This window comes from Semicossyphus pulcher, unplaced genomic scaffold, assembly GCF_022749685.1.
Source record: "Semicossyphus pulcher isolate SPU_LCO1_2020_fin unplaced genomic scaffold, fSemPul1.0.p SCAF_4, whole genome shotgun sequence".
Classification (NCBI taxonomy): Eukaryota; Metazoa; Chordata; class Actinopteri; order Labriformes; family Labridae; genus Semicossyphus; species Semicossyphus pulcher.
In genome coordinates this window covers 10,172,617-10,188,215 of record NW_027211715.1, presented here as the reverse complement: position 1 = coordinate 10,188,215, position 15,599 = coordinate 10,172,617, and the positions used below count along the sequence as shown (strand labels likewise).

The following is a 15,599-nucleotide window of genomic DNA, read 5'->3' as shown; positions in this document are numbered from 1 at the left end:
GTGCGGCTCGGTCGGACTCGGTGTGCTATTATTTTTATCTCCAGAATATTAATTTTTCGCGTCGTAAGACACCTAGAAACACCATTCAAACTTTAAAATGTAGGCACGGGTCTTGTCTATTTAAGTTGTATTTGAACTTTTTTCCTACGATGTTTCGTTTTTGAACGGTGACCCTTTAAAGATGGTGAGTTATTTTGGAAAAATTCAGGATTTATAATGGGTGTGTATTGCGGAATGTTCGTGCAGAGCCAACTGACAGAGTGGAGAGACTCAAAAAAAACTCTCAGAAATTCTCTCTTTCTCTGACGACCCCAGCCACAAATTACACAGTAGAACTGTGATTTTTTCACAGAGTTGTAGCCACACTTGTCTTCTTTCTGCCAATGTGTCTACTTTATCAGTAGGATGTACGGTTTTTGATTTATCTGCCCCTAACCGACAAGAGTAGCTCTCAACTGCTCCATTTACTCCAATATTAATCGGGAGGAGGATTTTCCAGGATTTTCGAAACTGCACCTGTTTTTAACTCGCTCCTATTACCACATTTTAGAAGCTAGGACCACAAAAACTTATGTCTGTGTTCTTTAAGGCCTTTCTGGCTTGATGGTGAAGAAATTTTGCCGATATCATGTTTGGTTTTGAAGAAATGGCAGTAGTTTGACGTCCTAAATGTGAGCCAGAAATCACGCTCAGATCAGCTGTCACAGACACCAGCTGTGGTCGTTGCTAGGGCTTTCCGACAACCATCACCGCGGCAACCGAGATCAACTGGGCCAACAGAGACACACTACTCAAAAAAACTCTCAGAAATTCTCTCTTTCCATGACGACCCCAGCCACAAATTACACAGTAGAACAGTGATTTTTCACAAAGTTGTAGCCACACTTGTCTTCTTTCTCCCAATCTGTCTACTTTATCAGTAGGACTTATGGTTTTTGATTTATCTGCCCGTAACCGACAAGAGTAGCGCTCAACTGCTCCATTCACTCCAATGTCAATCACACAGACAGACAGACAGACGACAGACACACACAGACACACATGCACAGAGACACACACAAGACAGACAGACAGACGACAGACACACACAGACACACACAGACAGAGAGAATATTTCTAAACATTTAAACTATATTTAATGATTATCTTTTCATTCATTCAAGCCAGGAACTCCATTGAAATATTTAAATGTTTCCAATCATCAATATATCGAGATTAATTGAATTTCTCAGTCTGATTCAGAGTATTTGACTCATTCTCACTGTAATATCTCTTCATACTCCATCAGCTGATATAATATAAATAATATATTAATATAAGAAAAAATAAATAAAACATATATTGTTTTATGTTATGTATTTAATAATATATAATATAATAATTCAATGTTAATCAATTAATATTACTATTAATTAAGTGTTCTAATTAACATTGATGTTTTTTTAATGTATTTGTATATGTATATATATATATATATATATATATGTATATGTATTTTTTAATGTATTGTACATTCATAAAAATAAATATAAATGATGAAATGCAGATCGTCCGGCGTCTGTGCCAAGTGCACAGACATCAGCCATCTCATTTGACAAATCACCTCGGATACAGATGACAGACAACACAGGAGGACTCTGATTGGACAGTTGTGTGTGTGTGGTTTTTTTGCCATGATATAACCTTCTGCTCCGCGCTGATCGATCCCCTTTGACCTACTCGTAGGTAAGTACCGGTCATGTTCGACATTAGCATACTGAAATCGTTAATAAAAGTGGATTTTATTGAAGCTAGACATTACTATCTCTCCCATGATCACGATTACTCATGGTTTCGGAAAAATGAATGTACTTGTTTATGGTCGGTCTGTTTCAGCAACATTAATCCGGAGGTACTTGGGTCCGGATTAGCGAGTAGCCGAGCTAACGCTAACGGAGCGTTAGCAGTTAGCTTGGCTAGTCGGAGCCCAGTAGCTCCGGGCCGACAGGGGTTAGCAAAGCTATAGGCTATCCATAAGTACAGAATGTGTCTGTCTAGCTTACAGTAACGTCAGTCTGTGTCAATACAACAATATTAAGACGAGCTAACGGCGCTACTCGGCTCTGGTATATAAAGCATTAGGCCGCGCTGTAAGTCAACAGCGGTGACTTTGCGTTTTCTATAGAGAAACGCTAACCGGAGCGAAAAGCTAACTGCGCTAACTGTGCTAACATCCGTACATCTTTAACAAATAAGGGAAGTGAGATTTCGTTAAATTCTCAACTTTCACTTCAGTCTTTGAAATCTGTTACTAATTTATGTCTTTTAAATCTGCCAACATTTATACAGACAGCAGCAAGAAGACCTCCAGAGGACTGCTGCAACAATAAGGGAAGTCAGATTTCCTGAAATTCTCAACTTTCACTTTTTTTCACTCCAGGAAGAAGGCCTCCTCTGCTTGTGTTTTTTTTTTGAAAAAAAATAAATGTTATCTGTTACAAAATGACGGTGTATGCCTGTTTATTTATGTTCCAAGTTTAGTTTTAGTTTGTAACAAATACCAAATAATAGTTTTTAAAAAATATGAATGGTAGGTGGTGAAATGAATACATTGTAGCATTGCATTGTAGTATAGTATAATAGCATTGGCAATCCTCATTGACAATGAATGGGGCTGTGTGAAAAAAATGAAACTTTCTTTTCAAAAATCCAATTCAAAAAATCAAATCATATTATCAATGTACTTGGGGTTCACACGCGCACACAGACATGCAGCGCAGCACAGCCCACTCGCGATTTCCCAATGGGGAATTGTCTAGTTTCAAATGTTATTTGGGGCGCAATAGAGCTCTGCACAAGCATGACGGCGTTGTTATGTCAATGGTTGCTGAGAGGATCATCAGGTGTTGGAGCCATTTTTTAAGAGCACCAGAGAAGCCACTGGTGCAGGTGTGAAGTGCGCATTTAAGAAGCCACTGATTAGTTCAGGTGTGGCGCACAAGGGAATCATTGTTTTTGAACGCAGGCTGGCGGTATTCTTTTTGAGTTCTGAATTTGAATATCTGAGTTGTTTTGTGTGTCAAATAAATGGATTGGCATATCCAACTGAGATACGTGGCCTAATGTTTTGTTTTTTGGAGCAACAAAATTAAGAAGCACGCTAACGAAGCCGCGGGTGCAAAACAAGAACGGTGCGACAACATCAGGCTTCATGATCAAACAAAGTTTAATATTGCGTCATCACTTCAGTCCATGATCACCCGCTCCCTCCCTCCCTCTGTGCGCCTGCACAGCAACTCTCCCCCTCTCTGTGCTGCGAGTCAGCAGTGTTTTTTGTATTATAGCCTATGATGTTTTTAAAGTCTTGTAATTAACGGGTCTTACCTTTGCTGAAATGTCAACATATTGATACAGATTTGTAAAAAGTAAACATGAAGCGTTGTCAGGTCTGTCATCAAGAGGAGAAGAAACAACTTAAAATGCTCGTTTGTTAAACGGAGATCGGATCGATAATTTCTGATGCATTCGAAGGAGTCGGGAAATCTGAATGCTGAATGGCTTTTGCAAACTAATGTTGTCTCGGTCCGTTTTGGCTCTTGTTTGTGGTATTCTTATTATGTGTTTGCCCTGCAATCTGGAACAAGGCCGCAGCTCTTTGGGCTATGCCCATAGTTGTCATTTATTGATAATCGCCTGCTATTTGATTTCTGTCACATGTTGTTTGCCACCTAGATGTCTGCAACCGCAATACTATGAATACAGTAGTAATACAGCCTTGAGATTATGAGAAGCTTGTTGCATTTGCAATACATCTGGTCAAGCTTTAACAGTAACTAAGGCAAGCAATGTCAAAAGTTTACATTTTTTCATGAGGCAGAGTATGTTGTCTTGATGTTTTAGTTTATTTAAAGGTGTCCAGATTGTAGCAGCCTGTGTGTGTGTGTGTGTGTGTGTGTGTGTGTGAGAGAGACAGAGAGAGTGAGAGAGAGAGACAGAGAGAGAGCTGTACTGTATATGTGATTATGAGATTGAGTGAGAGAGATTTGTTATTTTTGATAAGATGAACAATTTTATTATGGCCACAAAATGAACAACCCCCTACAAGGTGTGAGGTTAGCCCCAGATGTATTTTGCTAAGCCCCAGATGTTTTCAAGTCCTAAAAACGCCCCTGCCTGTCAGTATGACAAGATGGGCAAGCGAAGCAACAGCCGCACACCGATTGATAAACACATGTACAAACAAACCATCGACAAAAAACAAGACTATGAACTTTGACTGGTGGTGCATTAGTGATGATTTCTATTTGTTAAAACAGCAACAGCCTCGGCAACGACACTGATTAACATATATACAGACAAATCAGTGTTGTGAGCATGGGGCATCTTACTATTTCAATTGGTCAAAACCGGGACAGGGCCTGTTCAAAACCGGGACATATTAGTGTTTTAGAGATATTTGTCGGGACTCGGGACACGGAGCTTGAAAAAGCCGCTCCCAATCAAATCGGGATGTATGGTCTCCCTATGATATATGCGATGATTGCCATGTTTTGAGCATGCAGTTACTTTGAGGTTATTCTGTAGAATTTTCTGGACAGTATTTACAACAGGTAAAAAATGCGATTAATCACGAATTAACTAGGGACAACCATGCGATTAATCGCGATTAAATATTTTAATCGCTTGACAGCCTTAATTTAAATTAACGGATTAACAGATATTTTCATACTTACCTTTTTTGTTTGATTTGACCTGTTTCAGAAATGTCAATTTACTTACCTGTTTAGTGACGTCTAAAACAAAACAAAAGAACTGACTGTGACTTCATATAAAAATGGTTGCTGTGTAAATATGGTGAATTCCGTTGTCACCCTCCAATGTCACCATTGAAAACGACCCTTCATCCTTGCATTACCCAATACAGCAGTAGTGAAATTGTCAGATAACTGTTGCTGCTATTGTGGAAATTACAATTTACGATTACATTTATTTTTTCAAACTCAATGTCATTCACAAAGAGGCTAACAATATACAGATATTGGGGATATATAGTACTATTTTTCATTGTTCTGCTTCACTGCTTAGCTGCACTCACCTATTCTTTGCTTCACTCTGCTTGCCGTGCTGACCTAATCAGTTCACTCAATTCATCTAGGCACACAGCTGCTCCTCATCAGTAATCAAGCCAGTATGTAAGCCTCTCCTGCTCACACACTCATTGCCAGATTGTGTTTCGCCTTCCATGCAAGACTTTCTAGCACTCTCACTTTACTAATTCCCTGTTGCCAACCCTGTTGACCCTGTAAAGCCCTGAATTTGTTTTCAAAAGCTCCAAATCCTTTATCAGGGCATAGGCAATATAGATAGTTGCCTATAGGGCACCATGTTCTGAGGGGTGCCTCACAGCCTCAAATGTTTTGAATGTAGCCCCAGATACAATCTCAAATTGAATCCTTCTGCCTATTGAAACCTGCACTCATAACCTCTCTCTCTGCTTGACCACTCACTCACCACGCACTTCCTGACCAATGACTGTTCCCCACACATTGACAGTGTGACAAGTTACAACACGATTAGAGGAGAGATGTCTTCAGGTCCAGGTGGAAAAACTCATGAACATGTTCCTGGACTCCCCTAGTTTCGTTTGTAACATCTGGCTCCGCCTCTGTTGAACAATGGAAACATTAAGTGTAATTGAGGTATCTGGGTTCTGTGGATGCAAAGAGAGCACTTACTACTACTACTAGAGTGCTGTAGAGGTGAAGTTAATTTTAATTTGGAGCAGTGGTGCTGCTTTTAGGTGAAGTGTCTATATAATTAAGCTCTGTTCACATTTGGTATCATGCATGTGACCTGGGTGATCTGATCACAAGTGGTCAGCTCTAAACCCAGCTGTTCATACCTTGTATTAACGAGTCCCTCAAATGATTCTTCTGTGACCACTTGTGACCGGATCTCACTTTCCACTTTCTGTATGCAAATAAAACCGTAGACTCATTCACCTTCATTAGACTTTAAAAAACATAATATAATAAAAAACTGTGATGCAGACTTGCAGCAAGGGAGAGGTTGATTATGGACTGAGGTGATGACATGACGTATAACTTTCTTTGATCATGTTGTAGCGGTAACTACCTTTTTGGATTAGAAATTTACTCTCGTTGAAAGGGGCACCACCTCCGATTAGGAGGAAAATAAACAGATAGGATTACAGGAAAATTTATCAGTCTTGTTATCTTTTTAGTAAGATCTGAACACATTGACCATAGTTCTGTAATGACAAATATAGACAGACAACGACTTTGATCAATAAATGAAGACCTTTTATTTATAATAAAATTATGATTAATAAGTGAATAAGTGAGCATACAATGAATATAAACACTTAAAGAAAACTGTTACCTGGTTATGAACTAAAGTATTAACTTGGCGATAGTGATAAAGAATATGATTTGATTTAGTTTATGGCGATAAACGGACGGGTCGGATATCACGTAGATCTCTAAATTTGGAATGGTGAAATTTCAAAATATTATACGCTACATCAACTTTTGATCATAGCAGTGTCGGGTGTTTTATGCCTACTTGTTGCAGCGTTGTCAGAGGGCTTCTCCGGTGGGGTCCAGCTGTAGTTCGCTCCAGTCGGCCGCGTCAAGGGCTCCGCAACGGGTCTCCACCCGGTGAAAGGCCGTCACTGCCGGTCGACGAATGCAAGGATCGATGTTACTTTAGCTGGCCCGAGCATCCACCACGGTGGATCGGTAGAAGTCTCTGGTTAACTGCCTGGGCAAAACACGCTGGTCCCGCGTTCAGTGCTGGTAGTCAAAAGCCGAAGGCGGACAAAACTTCTTAATTAACTCGTTTAAATAACTTAAAAGTAATCTCGCCGGCCGGACGATAATACCTTCAAACTATAAAAGCGGGCTTTACTGATGTAGAAAAAGAAAGAAAATCAAGCTTCGGTCGAAAGGTTAAGGAAAGTACGAAACAAAAGAAAGTCCGGAGAAAGTAATTAAGGTTAAGAGGAGTATATATGGCTCTTTGGTGGACCGTGAACCCCAAAGGGAAAAAGAAAAAGAAGCGCGGACAAAAGAAAGTTTGTTAGTATCTTACCGCCTCAAACTTTCTTCGTTTAAAATAAAGGAAATTTCCTATATAATCACGTAGTTATTCGTTTACTTAATTTTCGCACAAAGTAACATATTCTATATCACTTGTCAATAGATGTTAAGCAGTTGTTTTAAAACACACATTAAATGAAAATAGGAACATAATAATGAACACAAGATAACTACGGCATACATACTTTATAAGCATTATAGATTATTAAATGGTGCATGCAATTCCTAATCAATTGGTTGCCAGATCTAACTTTAGCGTTACTACATTAAAAGAAATAGGGGTTAAATGACTCGTTTTAATAAAGATTGCCGGATTATCAATAATTCACAGACGTATTTCAACATGTCCACTGGATGGCAGTGTGACCACACGGTACAAGTTACAGTATAATTGTAATTTAGTATCTCAGTAAAAATATAACGTACAGAAGCGGGAATTGAACGATTTTGCAGGGAAACACAAAGTGAGTAACATGAACTTGTTTCCTGAATGATTGGACCACAAGTTTACCTTAATTCAGAACTGATCAACAAGTACGTCAGAACTCACACAAGAATGCTCTTAAATTTATGACTGGCGTCTATTTTCACAGTGAGAGTAGGAGAGAGGAGGAGGTGTTGGGTGTGTTTATGTTGAGATGAGAGAGAGAGGAGAGAGATAAAACATAGGAAAGGCAACCATTGTTATTCAGTGTCCTTATCAACCAATTCTTGTTGACTCGCCTTTTGGTCTTGTCAGAGGGTACAGAGAGAGGTTAGAATGTTTATGTGTTAATCCATTTGACTGTGAACAAAGACAATTCTACCCAGGCTCGACCAAAGAGGTCTGAGGGTCGTTGTTGATTCACCCCTTTATCTCCAAAAGGGTGGTTTCTTGAAGTGTCCGAGGACTTGATAGTCCACTGGGAAATGTTACTTTTGTCACCTTTATGACTTTGAGTGTAAAACCACTGAGAAGGTTCCAGGATGTCTGGTAAACATCCTCCCCGGTGTTAATCCAAAGGTCCATTAGTTGGAAAGGAATGCATTTAGAGTTAACACTCACCGATAAATGGTTATCAGTATTGCCACACTAGTGAGGTCCACCTCTGTCCTCGCTACAATGTAGTATCTGACCTGAGATGTGAGTTGCTTACAAGTGACTCTGGAATGTTGTTGTGCAGGAGTAGTAAAACAAATGGTATATGCCCTGTCTAAAATGATGTGTATGGTACTATAAACATGCCAATGAGGAGATAACCATGTCTAATGTGTTGATGAGTTAGGAGTCTTTTGGGTTGAAAGAAAAGGGTCTTTGTCCTAATGTGAAACACATGGTAAGAGAAACATACACACACCCCGGACATATATAAGTGCATGTTGAACTGTGTTTCGGGGAGACACTATTTGGCTGAGGGTGATCTCCCAGGTATTCATGAAGCCTGACTGATGCTGATTCTTTGTAATAAATCTATGCTTATATACAAAAAAGTCGGTGTCAACGGAAGTTCTTTTCATCATCTGCGCATCATCAATGTCTGAGAAACAACAATCATTAAGCCTGATGCTCCTCTACAGCTCTGTATTTATCAATGAAATATATGAACTGCACAGCAGACTGGAGTCTCTGTTAACAGTGACAGACAGACAGAAAGATTTCCATGATTACCACACAGATTGATGTCTACTTCGCGCATAGCGTTATTATAACCTAGGATGATCTGCATGCAGGTTATAGCTCCTGCTCGTGCACAGCAAAATCAGCATACCCATATTATCACTGTCAGAATTGATTCCAACTCTTTTGAAGTGTCTATATGGGTCCACACCACAGAGTGTCAATTTAACTCTTTTTGGAGGGTTGGTACCTCAATACTAATTTATCAGCACTAAGTTAAAATGTAACATTGACACTAACCAGTGAGAAGAGGAATGTTAATTTCAAAACATAATGTTAATAGAAAGTACCTAATTAACCTACAGAACAATTTCAACTTAAAACCAAGGTCAAAAGCACAGTCTGCAGTTTTCATGAGATACTCCTTCAGTCCAAGGCTTCAGTCAGTGTGTGCGTGACGATGTAGGCGGGGTGAATGTACACTTGAGTGAGTGTCACAGCCAAGTTCGGATTTTAGAGTAAAACCTTCAGAGTTAATGTTACAGCAATGACACTTACAGTTTTGATTTAAAGATGTTTTGATGCTAACTACTTGTCAACTGAGAGTTAAACATCAGGGATTTGAGTCTGTCCAGAGTATAATTAACTCTACTCTTGCTCAAATTTGACCAACACCAGAAATTTAACTCTCCTCAATTCTCATGTGAAGACGTAGATTATAGTAGCCATGGGCGCCTGGTTATCTTTCAAAATGGGGGAGCAAGCTTGGAAAGCTACATAAGTGTCTGGGGGTCCTCCCCCAGAAAAAAAGAAAGCAATTTAAAGCAAGTTTCCTGCATTTCTACACTATTTATATACCTTCTATTTCTGTGCTTTGTCTCATATAAACAGCTCCAACATGCGTTGATGTTGGCACAAATGCTCGTCACCTGAATGTGGTATTAAATTTGTTGTCTGTTGAATGGTGGCGGCCCCAGGATTTTTTTAGGTGGGTGGCTGGAGATGGCCACAGAAAAACTTTGGGTAGCACACCAAAACCAAAAGCTAGGTGAAAAAAGTGCCACTGTGCTGCAGCTTGCTTTGCATTTGCTATTTTCTTTCATACAAACTATTATGAAGAGCATAAGAAAAATTTAAAACAAATTCAGATATTGTTCAGATTATTCAGGGCTTTCCACAAACATATGGAGTATTCACCCAGTGGGGAAAAAGTAAAAAGCTAGTGGGGTCTGAAGGCATGCTTCCCAAGAAAAAAAATTTGGCTGTAAAAGCCCAAATTTGTTGGCTTCTGGAAAATTTTAATGGCACTCTTCTATCATATACACTGATATTTATTATTATATATTTTTGTCATTTTGCTAACCCATTTCTAAACTGATTGCCTCTGTGACTTAAATATCCCCGTATTCCTGCTCTGCTTGCGTTTTGGTACTTTTACAGTGTATAATTATTGTCACCACTCCAGTGAGTGTGATGCTTTGTATACCAGCGGCTTGGAGGAGGAGAGGACCACCATGGTGCAATTAATGTTTGAATCAGTAACCAGTGAAGCTGTACGTTTCATTACTTCATATATGGCTATGCTTCAAATGATAGTGATATGGTAATCTGCAAGAGAAATAAAGAAGATAAATAATTCAGTGATAATAGTCATCCCCTTATCATTTTGACCCAGACAGATGTGATCACTACAGCACTTCTCACTGTAAAAGCAACAGGCACACAATTAGTGAAAATTAGCTACAGTAGCCTACTGCCTACAATTTGTAAAGCATCTTAGAGATTGCTCTGCTGTAAAAGCATAATGTAGGTTTTATAAAGGGAATTCATCGATGGTTTATTCATTGAGCCCATTAACGTCTACGTGTCATATTGGGAAAAACCTTTAAATGCTTACTGTGCGTTGTCATGTTGATCCCACCGGTGTTTTCCGGTGCTTTCGCAACTCGTAATGATAACGACCGCTCTTTTTGGAGTAAAATGAAATTCTTCTTCTTGTCTTAAATTCTTTTGCTAATATAGCCCCCCGCCTCTCCACACTCACAGCTTCAGGAGTGAGGTTGACACAGACAACATTATAACAGACAGACACCTGTCTCATGCTCGTATTGTTTTAAAGCAGAGACGAGTACTTGTCAGTCAAAGCTATTTTATTAGAATCAAGAAAAAAGTAACCAGCTATAATTAAGTGACTACTTGGCTGTTAAGCTGATAGCCGGAGCTTACTGAAATCTCTGATTATTACTTGCCCATTATGGCTCATTTTACCCTCTGGCTATATAGTTAAGCCAGATCACTTTTTTTAAATCATTCTCCTTCTGTGCAGATGCAGATGCAATTGGAAGCAAACATCCTGAAATGTGGGTAGATGCATTAGTTTTACTTTTTTTCCCCCTTCCAAGCCCGCAATTTTATCAGGGGGGCTACCCGGCTTTGGCTTCTTCGTCCCATCTCCACAGCCGAGACCAGCAGAAAAATATTGCTCCACAGTTCTAGACGAGCAGACCCAGCAGTGTTTCAGTGGTGGGTCTGTGGCATGAAACTTTCAGTGGATTCTTCATTAGAATGACCCTGACTATATCCAGGATGAATGCTCACAAAAAGCCTATTAAGAATTCAAAGTGAAGTTTAATGTGTAGGAATTTGAAAAGAATGTTTCATACAACAACCAGGTACACCAGTAGGTTACTGAAACAGACGGACTGTTTTCAGCCTGTTATATATGCAGCATTTAGTTTATAAAGTGGAAGTAACCTACATAATGTTTCTTGCATTATACTGGTGAAATAATTTTCACCATAGACAGCTATACAGTGATGCACTATGAATAGTATGACAGCAGACAATAACTGTGTTATTTCCATAATTTACTCTTTGATCGGCATATAGTGGCCTCGCTCCTCAAAGCAGCTTCATCAGTGGCCTAATTTAATTAAACTGTAAGCTAACTACTGCCTGAGTTGGTGCGCTCCCATGAGGTGAGTGCAGTGTTCACGTTCAGTGTAAATAATAATGTAATTTCTGTTTTTGTGAATTTTGGACATTTGTGAAATTCTTACTTTTCTTCATAAGGTGCATGCGCTGACCGCTGCACGCACGTCACAGGACTTTGCAGAGTAAAAAACAGATTGCGGAGATTCAATGTTTTTAGAACATACTAACCTTTCCTATCAGTTCACCAGTATTGACAGATGAACTGAAGCCTGATTAATAATCATATAGGCATTATTAGACCAGAAATGTCCACTGTCCACTTGTGATCCGATCACAGAAAGCCACCTGGTAATACCAGATCATACAGCTCCTTAATCTTGCACTCCACAATAATTTATCACATTTTAAGTCTAACAATGTTTTTTCCTTTCAAAGAATTACTTTTAGAATATAAAAGTCCCTCCAGGAAAATGTCTCATACAAAGCTTATTACAATAAAAGACTTATTTTAGAATTAATAAATGTAATCTCCCTATACACTGGTATATATTTTTTCTGATCAAGATAGGATGTAAAAGGAAAGAGAGCAAAGAGGGTATGTGAATAATGCAACTCAGCTGCTCTCTTACACTGAGTAGCAATTAAGGCATAACTCCACTGATCTCCTCACACCACGTTTCACAGGGCTATAAAGTGCAAAGAAATCAACACATTTTTGTATTAAACCAAATAGTTTAACTTTATTAATATCAAGGTTCCAAGATTTTTTTCTGCTTTAAACTTAGAAATCCATCACAGATCATGAATCAGCTACAACAAATAGGACCCCTGCAACATTAGTCTGTGAAATAAATCTGTTATATGATGCACTTTCTCCAACCTCACCTATTCATCTCATCCATGAGTTCCTTCACTGTTGACAAGTCCAGGTTACCCGTCTGTCCAAGTGCAACACATTGATAAAATATGAGCTGTAGAAAATAAAATGGGGATGAAGTGTATCTCCTGTTTTGTCCTCTCTGTGCAAAACTTGTATGTAGAAGGTGGCATGTAAAGTTATGAGTGATAGTCAGAAATCTATGATAACACTAAATCACTTCCATTGAAAATGTCAGAATAATTTTGGGTACAACATAGGTCGTCCATGAAAAACAGTACATTGTCTATGGTCAGTTTGTTAGATCACAACTGGGCCATTTTTGCATCAACACAATGGGGAATTATTTTTTACTATGAGCATAAAAAACTGATTGCATGTGAGAAGAGTAAGATTTTTTCAGCTAACATAACTAAGTAACTTTGGCTGAGAGGCAATAGAGATCTTTCTTTTTTTGTGTGATTGGGTTAACTTGACTACTAGTAGTGCCTCCAAACTTAGTGCTTTAAAATTCAGCTGAGAATTTCGGTATTTGGGGCACTGTTAGCTGTAATAACAATGTCAGCATTTATACCATTTAAAGTTTGTGTAAAGGAAATATTTGATTTTGCTATGTCAGGAAATTCCATGAAAAGACTCAAACTAACAATGGATGTATTACTCATAAGCAAAATTTGTTTTTAAAGCTTTATTTATTTTATTTGTCTGTACCATTAAGCTTAATTGAAGCCAATGACAATTCATTAAATAAAAATCTCATTGTTTATTTTGCCTAAACTCATATAATGTCCTACTGCCCCAAATACTCTCTTAAACCCTGTTGTATGACTAAGGTTTGCTTAATACTAGTGTGTCAATCTGTTATACCTATCTATGAAAAAAATCAGACGTTATATTTCTGAGCCCTTTTAAAACTCTACGTCCATAGTAGGAACCAGTGAACTTCGTGCTGAATTCCACTGACAGAGAAGTCTGAAAGTGTTAAGTACTGTGTTGAGGACTGAAAGTGTTGGATTTGTTGTGATCATGAAATTTGTTGACGATAAGAAAATTAAGAATAAAACAGGCCATATCCTATAATGTTGACTAAAAAAATATGATTAAAGTTAGAAACTGGGGTGTTGGGTTCTTCCATGATGAAATAACAGATTTCTTTCTTGTTATTTGATGTCTTATTTCAAAACATTGTCGAGAACAGACTGTCTGTAGTTAGTATACCTGAGTCAGGGGCTTTGGGAAAATGTATTTAAGTTGTTCACATGTAAACGATAAGATAAGATAAGCTAAACAGTATTTTAATAATGCTGTTCACAGACCTTATCTGTTTATTTGATCTGTCTGTTAGATATCATCAGAATCCTGTTCTGTTCTGGATGTTGAGACTGAAAGTCATTTCCCCCTACATAAGACTAAGTAAGTAATGAAACATACGATTTGTATGTCAATGGCACACAATTAAATTATTAGCAGCTGTGAATATACTCTCCAGTATGTTGAGCATGTTGGAAATACATGACTTTGTCTTGATGAAATAATAAAAAGATAAGCACATTTAAAAAAAAAAAAAAAAAAAAGTCCATTAAGACATATAATAATGATATTGAGTCATTACAAAATGAATTCTGTATATTCATTATACTAAGTAATAATTAATAAAAAATTAAAAATAGCAAGAAATTGTTTTTGCTTTGATGAGACAGAAACTTTTTTTTTTCAGGTTTTGATGTGGGGTCTGGCAGAAACATGGTTCCAGTCTAGCAGGAGGTTGTCCTGTCCCCTCTACTTATTTAATCTACTGTAGTTCCTGATGGTCACCTTCTCATCAGTCCTCTTTATAGCATCCTCATCAGGCCATAGGGACTGCTGGAGCTAAGTGGGTATGGCTTAGGGCGAACACAGAGCTCTTTCCTGGTGGAGTTATGTTGCATAGTGATCAAAGCTCCCCAAGTACTCCAGAGCTGCTCGATAGCATAGTTGGTACTGGTCCTAGTGACAAAATATATATATATATATATATGAATATTGGTCAGTTTAAAGGTGAAAGGCAGAAGTAAAGCATTAAAAAAGAAAAAGTATTGTATTGGAAAGTTAATATAGAAATACACATACACAAACATATATATATACTGTATATATGTATACATATATATATTAGGGCTGTCAGTCGATTAATCCATGTGGTTGTCAATCGATATTTAATCGCGATTAATCGCATTGTTGTCCACAGTTAACTCATGATTAATCGCAAATTAACACATTTTTTACCTGTTTTAAATGTACCTTAAAGAGATAGTTTTTAATACTCTTATCGACATTGGAATGGACAAATATTTTCCCTTTATGCAAATGTATGTTTATTATTACTGCAACATTCCAAAACAATGACAAATACTGTCCAGAATATTCTACAGAATAACCTTAAAGTTACTGCACGCTCACAAAATATGCTGAAAACATAACATGGCAAGCATTGCATATATCAATGATTTCTGTGAGAAGCACATCACATGTAGACTTACTCAGTCTGGATTACCCTCTTTCTAGATGGTTATTTCTTACTTCCACAGTTTAATTGTACTCTCTTCTTCACCTTAATTCACGTTTTAATTCACAAACTACTTTAATCTGATCACTTTGCTTTGCTTCAGTCCCCCCAACACACCTGCACCTCTGCTCTCTGCATAGCTTCTGGCCCCGCCCCCCTCTTTCTGTCTGTCTCTATGTCTGCTTTGTTGACTGTCTTTATCAGCAGTCTGTTTTAAGTCACAAAAGTCAAATATTTTCTCTTGCAAATCAGTTCTCACAGCACGTGAGCCACGTGTGCACGAGGGACTTTATTAATGACGTGGTGATCAAAACGATCAATCGTTACCGAATGTTATCTGCACCTTTTATAAGCTTTATAAACAGCGACAATCACTGCATTTACAATAGGGACATACGGAGATACACTGTAGGAATGTTGACATTGCATTACAGAACTGCATATGATTGTGTGGGGACCATAGACTGTATAAAAAGATGGACGACATGACAGCTCCCTAAAAGTGAAGCCAAAACATTTCGGGCGCTCCCTGCTGACTGGCTGCAG

The 15,599-nt window shown here is 38.2% G+C and overlaps 1 protein-coding gene across 4 annotated transcripts in view; it reads right to left on the bottom strand.

Moving 5' to 3' along the window:
• Positions 1–12,387: 12,387 nt before the first annotated feature.
• Positions 12,388–15,599, bottom strand: part of ptprfa (protein tyrosine phosphatase receptor type Fa) — a 220,143-nt gene continuing 216,931 nt past the window's right edge. For all 4 annotated transcript variants that reach the window (XM_069679935.1, XM_069679936.1, XM_069679933.1 and 1 more), the window contains one exon: positions 12,388–14,494. In XM_069679935.1, coding sequence (XP_069536036.1) covers positions 14,426–14,494 — 69 coding nt within the window. In that variant the 3' untranslated portion in view covers positions 12,388–14,425. The remainder of the gene's footprint in view (positions 14,495–15,599) is intronic.